The sequence below is a fragment of the Ranitomeya variabilis genome, chromosome 1 (assembly GCF_051348905.1).
Source record: "Ranitomeya variabilis isolate aRanVar5 chromosome 1, aRanVar5.hap1, whole genome shotgun sequence".
NCBI lineage: Eukaryota > Metazoa > Chordata > Amphibia > Anura > Dendrobatidae > Ranitomeya > Ranitomeya variabilis.
In genome coordinates, this window is record NC_135232.1 from 1,161,080,739 (window position 1) to 1,161,098,251 (window position 17,513).

Sequence of the window (17,513 nt, forward strand, 5' to 3'; positions counted from 1 at the left end):
GAGGGAGCTCCCTGTATACAGAGATACATGATAAGGTCCTGTCTGCAGTCACCACTAGGGGGTGCTCCCTGTATACAGATACATAAGATCCTGTCTGCAGTCACTACTAGGGGGAGCTCCCTGTATACAGAGATACATGATAAGATCCTGTCTGCAGCCACCACTAGGGGGAGCTCCCTGTATTCAGAGATACATAAGATCCTGTCTGCAGTCACCACTAGGAGGAGCTCACTTTATACAGAGATACATGATAAGATCCTGTCTGCAGTCACCACTAGGGGGAGCTCCCTGTATACAGAGATACATGATAAGATCCTGTCTGCAGTCACCACTAGGGGGAGCTCCCTGTATACAGAGACACATGATAAGATCCTGTCTGCAGCCACCACTAGGGGGAGCTCCCTGTATACAGAGATATATGATAAGATCCTGTCTGCAGCCACCACTAGGGGGAGCTCCCTGTATACAGAGATACATGATAAGATCCTGTCTGCAGACACCACTAGGGGGAGCTCCCTGTATACAGAGATACATGATAAGATTCTGTCTGCAGTCACCACTAGAGGGAGCTCCCTGTATACAGAGATACATGATAAGTTACTGTCTGCAGTCACCACTAGGGGGAGCTCCCTGTATACAGAGATACATGATAAGATTCTGTCTGCAGTCACTACCAGGGGGAGCTCCCTGTATACAGAGATACATGATAAGATTCTGTCTGCAGTCACCACTAGGGGGTGCTCCCTGTATACAGATACATAAGATCCTGTCTGCAGTCACCACTAGGGGGAGCTCCCTGCATACAGAGATACATGATAAGATCCTGTCTGCAGTCACCACTAGGGGGAGCTCCCTGTATACAGAGATACATGATAAGATTCTGTCTGCAGTCACCACTAGAGGGAGCTCCCTGTATACAGAGATACATGATAAGGTCCTGTCTGCAGTCACCACTAGGGGGTGCTCCCTGTATACAGATACATAAGATCCTGTCTGCAGCCACCACTAGGGGGAGCTCCCTGTATACAGATACATAAGATCCTGTCTGCAGCCACCACTAGGGGGAGCTTCCTGTATACAGAGATTCATGATAAGATCCTGTCTGCAGTCACCACTAGGGGGAGCTCCCTGTATACAGAGATACATGATAAGATCCTGTCTGCAGTCACCACTAGGGGGAGCTCCCTGTATACAGAGATACATGATAAGATCCTGTCTGCAGCCACCACTAGGGGGAGCTCCCTGTATACAGAGATACATGATAAGGTCCTGTCTGCAGCCACCACTAGGGGGAGCTCCCTGTATACAGAGATACATGATAAGATCCTGTCTGCAGTCACCACTAGGGGGAGCTCCCTGTATACAGAGATACATGATAAGATCCTGTCTGCAGCCACCACTAGGGGGAACTCCCTGTATACAGAGATACATGATAAGATCCTGTCTGCAGCCACCACTAGGGGGAGCTCCCTGTGTACAGAGATACATGATAAGATCCTGTCTGCAGCCACCACTAGGGGGAGCTCCCTGTATACAGAGATACATGATAAGATCCTGTCTGCAGTCACCACTAGGGGGAGCTCCATGTATACAGAGATACATGATAAGATCCTGTCTGCAGTAACCACTAGGGGGAGCTCCCTGTATACAGAGATACATGATAAGATCCTGTCTGCAGCCACCACTAGGGGGAGCTCCCTGTATACAGAGATACATGATAAGATCCTGTCTGCAGCCACCACTAGGGGGAGCTCCCTGTATACAGAGATACATGATAAGATCCTGTCTGCAGCCACCACTAGGGGGAGCTCCCTGTATACAGAGATACATGATAAGATCCTGTCTGCAGCCACCACTAGGGGGAGCTCACTGTATACAGAGATACATGATAAGATCCTGTCTGCAGCCACCACTAGGGGGAGCTCCCTGTATACAGAGATACATGATAAGATCCTGTCTGCAGTCACCACTAGGGGGAGCTCCCTGTATACAGAGATACATGATAAGATCCTGTCTGCAGCCACCACTAGGGGGAGCTCCCTGTATACAGAGATACATGATAAGATCCTGTCTGCAGCCACCACTAGGGGGAGCTCCCTGTATACACAGATACATGATAAGATCCTGTCTGCAGCCACCACTAGGGGGAGCTCACTGTATATAATTCATTTGAGTTAATATTCATACCCATATATCTGTATGTTGTAGATGCCCCATGTTGTTTCCGCAGCAGCAAAAATTCTGTCTTGTATGAGACAGTGATGGTCCTCAAAATGTAATGGGGCCGGTTTTCTTTCGTGCTAATGGGAGTTTGTCACCCAAAAATGCATTTGTCACAAGCTGAAATCTAGAGTAAGTAAACCCAGGGAAATGAAGAGAACCTTTAAGGTAAAATGTACATTTTTGATTTAATTAGTATTAAAAACACAGTACATTAAATAAGTAAAAAAGCAGAGTGTCTCCTAAGGGAGACGCCACAAGAACTCTAATAAATGAAATTTGTATAGTAATAGTATATGATGCCAAATGAGGCCTGCACCATTACTTGAGAAGGTAAAGAATAAAGGGGAGGAGGGGTATGTGTGTGGTAATGGCCAATCCAAATAAAAAAGGCTGCCGGGAAATCAGACTATTGAAGCTATCATTTATTATAAATAAAGTGTTTAGTGCTAGAACATTACTTGCCCTAGAGAAATACGATCCTCGCACTCCCTATTGGTATCATGTTAAACAGAACGGTACATATAACACGTAAATCTGGATCTCCCAGTATATTTAGGAAAAATAATAGATCTATATAGCCCTATAGTGTAATCGCTAGTACCCAGCAGTGTGGAGGGGACATGTATAGGTAGACCATTATTGCATCTTGTGCCCAGAGAAAGGTAGAGAACCAGATTCATCTGGAGAGTTTGGATTGGCGTCTCCTCACCCCGACGCGCGTTTCTCCCCTGGCGTCTTCCTATATAGCCATAGGGCTCTGAGACACTCTGCTTTTTTACTTGTTTAGTGTACTATGTTTTTAATATTAATTAAAAATTGTATATTTTACCTTAATGGATGTCTTCATTTCCCTGGGTGTACTTACACTGTGGTTCTAGATTTCATGTTGATGCGAAGTGCCATTGCTTAACTACATTTTGGACCCCTTTGATAATTTATATCTCACAAGCTATACGGTAACATTGAGGACTCATCCCCCATAATATACACACAAGCACTGACCCTGTTAGACGTACAGTGCCTGAGAAAATTTTAATTTGAATGCAAATGCGGGGGCTTCGGTGGACCCTTGGTGTGCCCAATAGTTCGCTGCACCTTTACGCACCCTTATCTTGCATGTTGTGGACCTTCCCCGCTTCAGACATGACGCCTCTTGGCTCTTGCTTCCTAAAATGTGCGCTGACTGAGCGCAGCTGTCATATGTGCGTGCACGTAACTTCACTGTGTGCATACAGGCTCATGCTGTCAGTGTGCACATGGACACACGAGGGCGAGTTTTGGAAATCTCCAAAATGCAGTATGCCGTATTTCTGCATTCACCCTACTTAAGCTCTGTTCCTTTAAGCCCAAAAATAAAGATTCCTATGGTGGATGATGAAAAGAAGGTGTGAAGGTGGTGTGATGTTTAAGCCTGGTGATTGGCAAGATAGGAGTTCCCCCTCCTTAATAACTTGCTGCCGGTCTTATAATAAGGCACATGACTTCAGTGATTCACTCTTTCATCATTAGCTCCTGGCTCCTCATTGAAGAACACGCTGACAATGATTGCTGCAGGCATGAAGCCCCCCATGTTCCCGTATTTACTGCTCATTATTTGGGCAGATGGAGGTGAGAATCACAAGCCGTGCGTAGCCCTTTCTGTATAAGACATAAAGATCAGGTGCAGTATTACTGTGGCTATTGAGTGAGAGCTCCCTGGATAAAGCCTCTAGTTCTCACCATTGTCACATGTGGGTTGTTATTCTGCAGTTATAATATCTGCCTGAGGTTTTAAGTGCTCATGGGGAAGACCATGGTCACAGGGGAAGAATGGTGGTTTCAGTTTTTGTTTCTTAATTGCTATGACATGACATTTAATGAAATGACGTTATAACACATAACAATGCTCACTATGTGTTCAAACAAAGGATAATGATATATACAAACATAGGAATGTACATTACGGTGTGTCCATTTCTACTTAACATGTTTGGGGTCCATTGAATATGGATATATGGATATGATATATGAAACCTCTCTACACTACAAGTGACTCGCTTTTAAGTGCAAAAAATGCTTTTCTATAAAGATTTTTTGTCTTTAAGATGAGGATAAGTTTAAATGTCAGGGAACTGCCATGGGGTCTATTACTACCCCATGACTGTAATCTACCCAATATTATACAAATAGTTTTTAGTACGATGACATACTGTATTTAGAGTGTCTTAGGTTATAATCTCACCCTGGTCATGATTTTCTTCTCCTTGTTTCTCTTTACATTCAGGGTCTTTTTCCCATATACACCGTATTATAGTCCACACCCTTTACTGCTGTGTATTGTGCAGAACAGCACATCATGATAGATAATTATATTAGTATGCACTATATGAAGTACGGAGGCTTTCTATAGCTATCATTGTACGATGTTTTAGGTAAGTTTTATTTTTAAGGTTAAAAGAAAAATTGAGAAGTGACGCTCTGCATGCTGTACAGAGCAGTCCCAGAATTAGGCCACAATTTCATCTTATATAAATATGATTTCTCATCGCACTTTGTAGAATATTCACAAATTTTAGATATATTGTAGGTGAAGGTGAAAAAATAAGGAAAAGTACATTTTGTGTGTTTTTCAGCATGTGTAATGTATCATCACAACATTGTCAGAATTTACCAAGTGTTCTCCTCACTTCCCAAACAACAGGTTTATAAAAAGTGGGTCCTAAAGGGGGTCACAACATGTAATAAAGTAGAAAGAGAAAACAATCAGTAAGGCGGACGTGCTGCATGAGCCATGATCTCGCTTTGATCATTTATGGGAAATGAGTGACTCATAAATTCCTGAATTACTGACATCACTGACAGCTTTCCTATATATTACATAATAAGGGGATTTTCAATTCTTATTAAAGCAGAAAGTCTCAGATCAAATCATCTTTCATCATCTCCCGTAGACTGTTTTCAGTACGATGCCCCCCACGTTCCTTCCAATACTTGTATTTATTGCTTTTGCTACTTATGGTTAGGACTGCTTGCTTTATATAGTTGTGTATGTATATGATGCTGCTTGTACTTATATGTCAGGTGTTGGACTACTGTGGTCACCGAGGCTGAGCTCGCTGAGTAACTAGTTATGAGCTCATTCTGCTGCAAAAATATATCTAATGGATTTTCGGTCCCAGTGGTGAAACATAATCAAAGGGGTTCAACGGTAGTTTTAATTTCAATTTCTTAATTAGCTGCTATGACCTCTACTGTGTAAGATATAGCCACACTGCATGACTGAGATCATAAGGTCCCACACAGAACATCATATAGGTTTCTACATTGTTGTGTGTCAATGGCTACTGTAAATCAGTTGTGTTGGGTCCCAGTGATATCAGTGTGGTATAAATGTAACCTCCCTACAGTATATGTGACTTATCATAAGTGCAAAAGACACTTTTCTATGTAACTTTAGCTTCTAACATGAAAGTAAGTTTTTTTTATTAGGGGACTGCCATGGGGTCCATAATCACCTCAACTTAATATGAACAAATAATTTTTATAATAATGAGTTTGGTGAATGTGGATAGTCATGCAGCATTTATAGCGCTTGCCATTTTAAGATTATCTGGCTTCAGCTCTCTTTCCTTAATTTTTTTATATTGTGTGCCTTTATGTAACACAGCTATATGATTATTACATCAACAATGTAATATTACAATACTGTAAATATGTACATATTTTAGTGATTGATGCAACTGGTCATGTTGAACCTCAGCCTCCTTCTTCCTTTTTTATTTTTAAATGTTCATGTTTCATGTATTGAATCAATAAATAATTATATTTGCAGTAAATTGGTTTGTTTTTATAATGCAGGAGTATACATTACATTGGTACTCTCATCCAATTATTAGGGCAACTGAGGTATCTAGGAACTAACTTACAGAGGGTATTATTATCTATTACCCCATTTTCTACTGCTAGGTACAGTGCTGTATGATAAGGAGGTGCTATGTAAATAAATAATGAAGTATTAGGAGAATGGAGGCATTCCACGGCTATTGTAGTACAATAAGCGTCAGCAAGGTCATGGTCCTGCACTCACAATCCCATCACTCACCTTTGTAGTCCATCCACGGACCTTGTACCATCTCACCAGTCAGTGACTGCCTGATATTTATAAATACCAAACCCAATCTATCCTATCATAGTCCTGATGGGCTGTGTACGATACCAGACTGCTCTTGAATTCTGGTTTTTGTTCTGGTGGAGTCCTCCTTCTCTCCATTAGCCGTGCTTCTGCCGTAGCTCTGGTTCTGCTTATGGTGGAGTTCTTGTTCTTTCTGTTGGTTCTGCTGTAGCTCTGGTTGTCTCCATTGGTTCAGGTAGAACTCTTGTTCTATCCATTAGTTTGAGCAGAGCTGTGTTTTAGTCCAGTATGCTTCTGATGGAGCTCTGGTTTTGCTGTTGGTACTGGTGGTGCTCTTTTTTACTCCAGTATGCTTTTGATGGAGCGCTGATTCTGTCTGTTGGTTCTTATGAGCTCTGTTTTAGTATATACACTCTGCTTATGGCAGAGATCTAGTTTTGTCCATTGCTTATGGTGAAGTTCTGGTCTCTGTCCATTGGTTCTGTTGGGTTTCTTGCTCTCAGAGCTCTTTTTCTGTCCATTGATTCTGCTGGAGCTTTGGTTCTGTGCATTGGTTCCCGGGAACCCTATTTTAGTCCAGTATGCTTCTGGTGGAGCTCTGGTTCTGTCCATTGGTTCTGATGGAGCTCTGGTTCTGTCCATTGGTTCTGTTGGAGCTCTGGTTCTGTCCATTGGTTCTGTTGGAGCTCTGTTTCTGTCAATAGGTTGTGTTAGAACATTGGTTCTGTTCATAGGTTCTGTTGCAGTTTTGGTTCTGTCCATTGGTTCTGGTCCAGTTTTATTTTAGTTCAGAATACTTCTGGTGAGCTCTGGTTCTGTCCATTGGGTCTGATGGAGCTCTGTTTCTGTCCATTTGTTCTGGTGAAGTTCTGGTTCAGTCTATTGGTTCTGTTGGAGCTTTGGCTCTGCTCATCGATTCTGGTGGAACTCTTGTTAAGTTCACTGGCTATGCTGGAGCATTGGTTCTGTCCATCGGGTCTGGTGGTCCATTTTAGTCCAGTATGCTTCTGGTGGAGCTTTAGTTCTGTCTATTGGTTCTGTTGGAGCTCCATTTCTGTCCATCAGTTCTGGAAGAGTTCTGGATCTATCTATAAGTTGTGTTCAAGCTTTGGTTCTGTTCATTGGTTCTGGTGGAGCTCTATTTTAGTCCAGTATGCTTCTGGTGGAGCTTTAGTTCTGTCTATTGGTTCTGTTGGAGCTCCATTTCTGTCCATAGGTTCTGGAGGAGGTCTGGATCTATCTTTAAGTTGTGTTGGAGCTTTGGTTCTGTTCATTGGTTCTGGTGGAGCTCTATATTAGTCCAGTATGCATCTGGTGGAGCTCTTGTTCTATCCATTTGTTCTGTTGGAGCTCTGGTTCCATCTATGGGTTTTGATGTAGTTCTCTTTTAGTCCAGTATGTTTTAATTGAGCTCTAGCTCTGTCCATTGGTTCTGGTGGAGCTCTGTGTTAGTCCAGTATGCTTCTGGTGATGCTCTAGTTCTGTCCATTAGTTCTGTTGGAGCTCTAGTTCTGTCCATTACTTTTGATATAGCTCTATTTTAGTCCAGAATGATTCTAGTGGAGATCTAGTTCTGTCCATTGGTTCTGGTGGAGCTCTGGTTCTGTCCATAGTTTCTGCTGGAGCTCTGTTTTAATCCTGTATGCTTCTGGTGACGCTTTCGATCCGTCCAAAGGTTGTGCTAGAGTTCTGGTTCTGTCTATTAGTTCTGTCTGTTTTGTTGGTGCTCTGGTTCTGTCCATAGGTTCTACTGAAGCTCTGGTTCTGTCCATTGGTTCTGTGTGTGAGCTCTGGCTCTGTCTATTGGTTCTGTTGGAGCCCTGGTTCTTTTCATAGGTTCTGTGTGAGCTCTGGTTCTGTACATTGGTTCTGTTGGAGCTCTTTTGTCCACAGGTTCCGATGGAGCTCTGGTTCTGTTGGAGCTCTGGTTCTGTCCATTGGTTCTGTTGGAGCTCTTCTTCTGTCCACAGGTTCCGATGGAGCTCTGGTTCTGTTGGAGCTCTGGTTCTGTCCATTGGTTCTGTTGGAGCTTTGGTTCTGTCTGTTCTGTGTGAGCTCTGGTTCTGTAGAGTATTTGTAGATTTTCTTACCTCCAGTCTCAGGAGTCGATGATCATTACCTGGTGCCTGGTCCATGAAGCTGTGTCCTCGGTACTGTGGAAAGTACCGGACTTACCGTCTTATATACCAGCTGTCCCTCCCCTGTGTGTAATAGTGAAACAATGCAGAAATGAAAACCTCATGACTCAAAGTGAAAGGGAAACATAGATTCCTCTTCCCACCCAAATATTCAGAAACTGCAACCCCCAGATATTTCATCACTGGTATCCTGACACCCGGTACCCCGATAAAGAGCAGCAGAAGCAGACTGTCCTAAGCTTCAGAGCTGCAATCACTATTCTGCTGGTACATCACTCAACTCACAGAAATGGGACATGGAATAAAGCCCAAACAATCGAGTATATTAAGCCCAAAATTATTTTATTAAATATACAAATTAATTTACACACATGACTATATTAGTATAAGAGCCCATGCCGCTGTATCATGCGGGGACACCGAGTAAATAAGAAAGCCGGATGGGGTGGAAAATTAGTATTCTTGGCTTGGCTCCATACTGGTCTCCATCCATGGACTGGATAGTCCTGAGTTGTTGTGTCTATTGTCTCTCATTCATGTAGGATAGTAGACAGCTGGTATTCTTGGCTTGGCTCCATACTGGTCTCCATCCATGGACTGGATAGTCCTGAGTTGTTGTGTCTATTGTCTCTCATTCATGTAGGATAGTAGACAGCTGGTATTCTTGGCTTGGCTCCATACTGGTCACCATCCATGGACTGGATAGTCCTGAGTTGTTGTGTCTATTGTCTCTCATTCATGTAGGATAGTAGACAGCTGGTATTCTTGGCTTGGCTCCATTCTGGTCTCCATCCATGGACTGGATAGTCCTGAGTTGTTGTGTCTATTGTCTCTCATTCATGCAGGATAGTGGAAAGCTGGTATCATTGGCTTGGCTCCTTACTGGTCACCATCCATGGACTGGATAGTCCTGAGTTGTTGTGTCTATTGTCTCTCATTCATGTAGGATAGTAGAAAGTTAGTATTCTTGGCTTGGCTCCATACTGGTATCCATCCATGGACTGGATAGTCCTGATTTGTTGTGTCTATTGTCTCTCATTCATGTAGGATAGTAGAAAGCTGGTATTGTTGGCTTGGCTCCATACTGGTCACCATCCATGGACTGGATAGTCCTGATTTGTTGTGTCTATTGTCTCTCATTCATGTAGGATAGTAGACAGCTGGTATTCTTGGCTTGGCTCCATACTGGTCACCATCCATGGACTGGATAGTCCTGAGTTGTTGTATCTATTGTCTCTCATTCATGTAGTATAGTAGACAGCTGGTATTCTTGGCTTGGCTCCATACTGGCCACCATCCATGGACTGGATAGTCCTGAGTTGTTGTGTATATTGTCTCTCATTCATGTAGGATAGTAGACAGCTGGTATTCTTGGCTTGGCTCCATACTGGTCACCATCCATGGACTGGATAGTCCTGAGTTGTTGTGTCTATTATCTCTCATTCATGTAGGATAGTAGACAGCTGGTATTCTTGGCTTGGCTCCATTCTGGTCTCCATCCATGGACTGGATAGTCCTGAGTTGTTGTGTCTATTGTCTCTCATTCATGTAGTATAGTAGACAGCTAGTATTCTTGGCTTGGCTCCATACTGTTTTCCATCCATGGACTGGATAGTCCTGAGTTGTTGTGTCTATTGTCTCTCATTCATGTAGTGTAGTAGACAGCTGGTATTCTTGGCTTGGCTCCATACTGGTCACCATCCATGGACTGGATAGTCCTGAGTTGTTGTGTCTATTGTCTCTCATTCATGTAGTATAGTAGACAGCTGGTATTCTTGGCTTGGCTCCATACTGGCCACCATCCATGGACTGGATAGTCCTGAGTTGTTGTGTCTATTGTCTCTCATTCATGTAGGATAGTAGACAGTTGGTATTATTGGCTTGGCTCCATACTGGTCACCATACATGGACTGGATAGTCCTGAGTTGTGGTGTCTATTGTCTCTCATTCATGTAGTGTAGTAGACAGCTGCTATTCTTGGCTTGGCTCCATACTGGTCACCATCCATGGACTGGATAGTCCTGAGTTGTTGTGTCTATTGTCTCTCATTCATTTAGGATAGTAGACAGCTGGTATTCTTGGCTTGTCTCCACATCGGTTTCCATACAAGGACAGGACAGTTGTGCACTTTTGTGCTGGGCACATTATTATTATTATTATTTATTATTATAGCGCCATTTATTCCATGGCGCTTTACATGTGAGGAGGGGTATACATAATAAAAACAAGTACAATAATCTTGACCGATACAAGTCACAACTGGAACAGGAGGAGAGAGGACCCTGCCCGCGAGGGCTCACAATCTACAAGGGATGGGTGAGGATACAGTAGGTGAGGATAGAGCTGGTCGTGCAGCAGTTTGGTCGATTGGTGGTTACTGCAGGTTGTAGGCTTGTCGGAAGAGGTGGGTCTTCAGGTTCTTTTTGAAGGTTTCGATGGTAGGCGAGAGTCTGATATGTTGTGGTAGAGAGTTCCAGAGTAGGGGGGATGCACGAGAGAAATCTTGTATGCGATTGTGTGAAGAGGAGATAAGAGGGGAGTAGAGAAGGAGGTCTTGTGAGGATCGGAGGTTGCGTGCAGGAAAGTACCGGGAGACGAGGTCACAGATGTATGGAGGAGACAGGGTGTGGATGGCTTTGTACGTCATGGTTAGGGTTTTGTACTGGAGTCTCTGGGCAATGGGGAGCCAGTGAAGGGATTGACAGAGGGGAGAGGCCGGGGAATAGCGGGGGGACAGGTGGATTAGTCGGGCAGCAGAGTTTAGAATAGATTGGAGGGGTGCGAGAGTGTTAGAGGGGAGGCCACAGAGCAGGAGGTTACAGTAGTCGAGGCGGGAGATGATGAGGGCATGGACTAGGGTTTTTGCAGATTCTTGGTTTAGGAATGTACGGATCCGTGAAATATTTTTGAGTTGGAGGCGGCAGGAAGTGGAAAGGGTTTGGATATGTGGTTTGAAGGAGAGATCAGTGTCACATCTCATTCTTGTGGTAATGTAGGTCGTTGAGTTGGTTTTATACTGATCCTGCCTGCTTGCACAGTTTACCCTGGGGTTATCTAAGCCGGGCACCTCTCATTCTTGTATCTGTAGCCTCTTGTTTCTCTGGTTTGGTTTCTCTTTTGCTTTCCTGACCCTGTGCAGCACATCACTAATGGGGAAGGGGGATAGACCCAACCTGATGTTCAGTCCTACTGCCACAGACACCACAGCAGAGCTCTCTTTTCCTGTAAAGTGTTTCCATAGTTGCAGCTTTTACTTACGTTAGGAGTTTTGTAACTTTGTTCTTTTTATGTCTCTTTAGGAAATGCTGTTACCAGGCCACATCAGATGTACAGAGCCATTGGATCTTCCATGACTTTCCCTCCAGTAAATATCTCTAAAGATATCGTATATGATCTCAGAAAACTCAGCCACGTTCTCATAGTGACTTATCACGGCAGCGAGAATGTCCGACCACCATATACCCATCGTGTCCACTTCTCCGCAAGAACTGGAGAAATTGAGATGAGAAACCTGACAGAAGGCGACAGCGGCACGTATGAGCAAGTGGTGAACCTGAAAGTGGTGGCCGTCATCCATCTCCTTGTGATTGGTGAGTCCGGTAGACTAACCCTCCAACTCTCAGCATTCAATCATAGGATGTAACATGCAATCCCAACCCAGTGTGACCTGCCCAAGGTAAAGTGAGGACCATCTGCTGTGAATAGTGTGTGGTGGTTGTGCTTGTGCCGTATGTGTGGACATCGGTCGGCTGCTTTCATTTGTTGCATTTTAATACTAATCCCCTATATCTTTGTACAGATGAAGGTGATGACTTTGGGTTTATTTGTCTGAAATATTTGTGATACGAAATTAATCGAGACAGTGGGACAATTATACCGCATCCAGTTTGGCAATCGCTAAACCAAGGTGCGGAGTCTAAAGAACCCTTCACCAGTCTAGGTATGGACTTTCCTGGTTGGGCCCTTGGTCCCAGCCTCTGTGTGTATACGTGTACATGGTATTAGGCACAGGCGTGGATACAGGATGTGGATACAGAGGTACCGATAGTCCGGGTCAGTACTGGGAAGGCAGGCTATGGTGGGTGAAAGTACCCGGGATGACAAGTCATAGACAAAACTAGATGAACATAGGGAGAACATCGAGGTATCAAGAATGGAACCACAGGAGACAAAGACAGGACTGGAACGTTTGGGACCAAAGTCAGGATGAGCTGTCAGAATAGCACTATAGAGGCTCGGGCAGGATCTGGAGGGTGATGTCCATACCGAGGAGACATCATTGGGATCTGCCGGTTGTTACAATGACCGGACGATACTACTATAACACAGATAAGGAGGGAAGAGCAGCACTGTGGAGTGTGGACCAGCAATGTAGCCAGTGAGGACAGATATCAGGTCACATATGGAGGAGCTTCTATAGAGAGGCTCCTCTATAAGGCGAGATGAAGGCTGGCTGATAGTCTTCTCACCATACTACTCTGTCTTCTTACAGAACCAGTGAATGAGCCGACTCTGCGGAAGGTGAATGGCACAATACATGGGGCTCAATGTCTCGTCCTCCTGGAGTGCAGCGTCCAGGGATCGGGGCCACTCAATGTGACATTACTAAGAGATGGAGGAGAAATCACTGAGAACATCACCACCATCGACCGCTCCAGATACTTGTCTGTAGACTTCTGGGATCCTGGTTTTCGTGGGTTGTACACTTGTAAATCATCGAACCCCTTAGGTGCCAAGACTTCTGCAGCGATCACAGTACTGGCTCCCGGTATGTCATTATATCTCCAGCATTGGGAACCTTCTCATATGCAGGACTTGATGCTTTTTCTATATTTTACTGTTTGAATGAAAGTAGTGAAAACTGTCATCAGTGAAGTGAATGACGAGGTTGTGCCTATAAATGGGGCCAGGTCTCATCACCAGGATGTGGTTCCTGGTCTCTGTGGTTCATCATGGAGAGCGGTGACCACTTGGTGGTAGTAATACATAATCCATGATGTCTGATTATCTTCTAGATGAAATCTGTAAGAAAGCAACATTGGATCTTCACAACTGGAGCGTTATCATCTTCATCGTCATCTTCATCATCATTGCAGTCATCGCCATCGTTCTTGGTCTTGTCCTCGGTTACAAGAAATGTAAGTGCTGCGCACCTTTCCTGCAGGATGGGACATTGTGATGTGGCTTCAGCATAGATCTGTATACAGGACCACTCATCGTTCTTGGGTGGTGGAATCTCAGTCAGTGGTGGGAATCCTGATCCCCTCCATCCCCAGAAGCCTCTTATTCCCTGAATGTTGGGATTACGTACAAGTGACCAGATCTGCTGCAGCTCCATATGTCAGCACAGGAGGACATGTTCTTGTGTTCTGCGAGAGCTGCGTACGTCTTGGTGGTGGGACTTGTGCATAGTGGTGAAGACATCGTCTGGTGGTGGAGTAGGTTGCCCTTTTCTTCTACATCTGCCATAGCCAGCGGCCGGTGTCTGAATCCGGACACTAAGTTGACCTGCAAAGCTAGAAATCAATGGGCTCCCTGTTTTCTAGTTCTCCAGGTGACAGAGAGCCGGGCACTTGGGACCTCACTTTGCCTCCAGTCTAGTGACATCCACAAGACTCATTCACTTCCCTGAATCCAAAAGGTTTGAGCGGCGACCGCAAAGATGGAGCCACGATCTGCAAGATCTTTAGAACCAACATAATCAATGCCCAATAAGAACAGTAACTATAGAACAGTATCACTAAGGACCCTCGGGGGTCCATAGACCTGAGGTGTTGAGCATTCCACTACAGACCACTGTGCAATGGTCTCAGATGCAGCAAAAAAGCAAAACAAATTTGTAACCACAAAGTAGGTGTTCACATTGATCTGAGGGTCGGACAGTTCCTCAGTACAACATCAGATGGAGCAGCCATCATTATTGTGATACCTGAGACATTGGGGTACAGTAGTGGCTCCATGAACCTCCACAGAAGCTCCATCATGGCTACATACGACACTGAGCCCCAATACAGTCTGACTAGGGGTGGATCATGGCCAGGTGGCCCCCGCAGTTGGTGTAAGTTCTTTTATGAGCAGATTAGGGAAATGTTGGTAGGAAACTGAGAAATGGACCTTTCCACTGCCCCATCTGTATGATGGACGTAGGTCCATCGTCTCATTGACTCTTATGTAAGACAATAAGATCAAACATTCCTTCTTGTTTTTCCAGGTCGAACAAGTAGAGGAAGTAAGTCTGGGTATGATTCTGGAGAGTCTGCAGATGTGATGCCAGAAGATGCATCGGAGTCTGGGCTTCCGCTACTTAATAAAACTCCTGGAGATGGAAGAAGAACACCACCCTGTGATGTTCGTACCAATGATGAAAGAGGACCCGAAGAAGATGAGAACCATGACAGTTTAGTGGAGCCGCCTCCCGAAGAAGATTCCCCAAGCTGCCTGGACCCAGGTCAATGTGGCTCAGAAGGGGCGTCCAGTATGTATCCAGAGCTGAGCAGAGCCTCCTCCGACCAGGAAGCGGTCAGCTGACGCTGTATAGATACCTGAGCGCGATCACATTATATGATGATAGTCCACGTCTGCGGTGACTAGGGCTGGAGGCCAACATGAAGAGTCACGTATCAGAAGAGATAGGGAGCGAGAACGTTGCTCCTCACTTTCCACAATCCATGACTGGGTTCTTTTTCCGTCGGCAGCCATATGAGGGCTCAATTGTAGCAGGACCGGCTGTCGGTTTGTCCCATTCAGAATACTATAAAATGTACTGAAAGATCTGACTGTAAAAATAATATGTCTAGATTGTTTGGGGGGATTTGCGTTTACGACCTTCATTGGTGACATCTTGTGGTCGCTTTGCTCGGTGTCTTAGCTCGGTTATGGTGATTCCAGGTTTATGTTGTTTTTTTGCTTTTTTTCTTGAGCTACTTTAAAAAAATGTAAAAACCTCTTAAGTGATGGTCTTCAGTGGCCGTATTCTGGGAGCCATGACGTCTTTATTCTTCCTCCCACACATCGGTGAGGGAGGTTCCTGTGATTGCGGGATGAGCTGTAGCTTTTATTGCCACCACTTCAAGGTCCATACGGCGGCCTGATCTTTTTATAATTCCATTTTTTGGGAGAGATGAAGGAAAATAAATAACAGTGATCCTGCCATTATTGATCACTGACAGCGATAGTTAAATGGAGCAAGTACACCGGCCCCCTTTGGCCCCCTTTGGCCCTCCAGAAGGCGATTGCGCGGCCCTGATGGGTTACAATGGCAGTGGGGGCACTTCTCTGAAAATATATCAATAATATGACAGAAAATATAAATCTTCTATGTCTGAGAACGAGGCGTCAAAAGTTTAATTTCAGCTCTCCAATAAAAATGTAATTGAAGTTGGTCTTGGCCATGGTGGAGCGGGGCTGCAGAATCGTGGCTCCAGGTTATTCTTACAATGAATGGGGTTTTCACCATTTCACTACACTTGGAATTTTCCCCGTTTTCCAGTACGTAAATGGTCTACAGCCCCTCTGACAAGAAGCAAAGCTCATGAGCAAAGGAGATGAAGAAACAAGAGATGGAACCTGAAATACCACGTGAGGCAGCAAAAGAAGATAAAACTGATCATCTGCCCCACGTCCAAGAGAGAAAGACTGTGAAGGAGGATCATGTGTGCGGGGCGTGCGCTCCGGCCACTGCTGAGCGGGGGACGTCACCACTGTCTCTGGATGGCGGCTTCTAGTGGCCAATGGGCCGCACAGTCCCACGCGTTTCTTCCCCAGGGACAACCGTCCTGCCGTCCATCGCTCCGCTATATACCGACTTCAATATGTCATTAACCCTATGATGCAGAAAATCCATCAGGATTGTGTGTGGCGCTGTGTAGAAAACAATGGTGAATAAAAGCAAATTATTTCAATTAATCAAAATGTAACAAAAGGAAAATAAAAAGAAGGAAAAAATGTATTTTGCTTTTTAGGACCGGTCGCTAAAACAAAATAACACTTTACCTGCATTATGATTGTATTTTCAACACTGTAAATTAATAAAATGCTTTTATCACGGTCGGTCCTTCACTCAGGGTTTGTGCTTTTTTCTGTGGTGAGTTGTCATTTTATTGACCCTATCTTGGGGTAGTTAAAGCACTTTTTTATCATTTTTCAGCAATTTTTATGATTTCTGTTCCTCCTTATGGTTTTTACCAGTCGGGTTAATTAATTTGACATTTTAATTGATCAAACTTTTCTGGACACAGATTTTCTATATTTAAGGGAAATGGAAAGTGACTTGAATTTTTATACTTTTTTTCTTGGTTTTGAAAAAATCTTTGAAATGTTTTTTTTTTCTGCATTTTTCAGTCCCGTTAGATGGCTTGAACGTGCGATCGCTTACAATGTATACAGCATTACCACAGATCTGGGTGTTCTCCTATGGCGCTCATCCTCACAGGAGATGGCAGATACAGGGGTCTTCGGTAGGCCTCCGAGTGCCATGGTGCCCCATCATTTCTTACTTAGGAGCAGGCTCAGGAATCGAGGAACATAAAAAAGGATGTAATAATAAATCTTATGGCATGAAGGGTTCAAATAAAAGGTATACGCTGTTATAATAATTTTTACCTTTATATTTTTTATTTTATTTTTAGTGTGTTTCTATGGAACTATTATAATACTCTAACCCCAAACCTAATCCCAGCCCTCACCAAGACACTAAGCCCAGCCCTCACCACAAGACTAACCCCAGCCCTCACCACAAGACTAAGGCCAGCCCTCACTCCAACCCTAACCCCAGCCCTCACCACAAGACTAACCCCAGCCCTCACCACAAGACTAAGGCCAGCCCTCACTCCAACCCTAACCCCAGCCCTCACCACAAGACTAAGCCCAGCCCTCACCACAACACTAACCCCAGCCCTCACCACAAGACTAAGGCCAGCCCGCACCACAACACTAACCCCAGCCCTCACCACAAGACTAAGGCCAGCCCGCACCACAACACTAACCCCAGCCCTCACTCCAACCCTAACCCCAGCCCTCACCACAAGACTAACCCCAGCCCT

General features: G+C 44.5%; 1 protein-coding gene across 2 annotated transcripts; it reads left to right on the forward strand.

Moving 5' to 3' along the window:
* Positions 1-3,698: 3,698 nt before the first annotated feature.
* On the forward strand, positions 3,699-16,519 carry LOC143793446 (uncharacterized). 2 transcript variants are annotated; one of them, XM_077280417.1, is made up of 5 exons: positions 3,699-3,831; positions 11,772-12,062; positions 12,965-13,240; positions 13,488-13,610; positions 14,684-16,519. In XM_077280417.1, exons 1-5 carry the CDS (start codon positions 3,765-3,767, stop codon positions 14,998-15,000), a joined length of 1,074 nt encoding a protein of 357 aa, XP_077136532.1. In that variant the 5' UTR covers positions 3,699-3,764; the 3' UTR covers positions 15,001-16,519. The 2 variants fall into 2 exon arrangements, with proteins under 2 accessions (XP_077136532.1, XP_077136531.1); XM_077280416.1 differs by lacking the exon at positions 3,699-3,831 and adding an exon at positions 5,115-5,220 and having other exon boundaries at positions 14,684-16,517.
* Positions 16,520-17,513: the final 994 nt, after the last annotated feature.

What these genes read in the sequence shown, in the direction of transcription:
- LOC143793446 (XM_077280417.1), top strand. Translation starts at nt 3,765, where the DNA reads ATGATTGCTGCAGGCATGAAGCCCCCCATGTTCCCGTATTTACTGCTC. An exon ending in CATCCATCTCCTTGTGATTG is followed by an intron (nt 12,063 to 12,964) that starts GTGAGTCCGGTA and finishes GTCTTCTTACAG; the next exon opens with AACCAGTGAATGAGCCGACT. An exon ending in TGTCCTCGGTTACAAGAAAT is followed by an intron (nt 13,611 to 14,683) that starts GTAAGTGCTGCG and finishes TTGTTTTTCCAG; the next exon opens with GTCGAACAAGTAGAGGAAGT.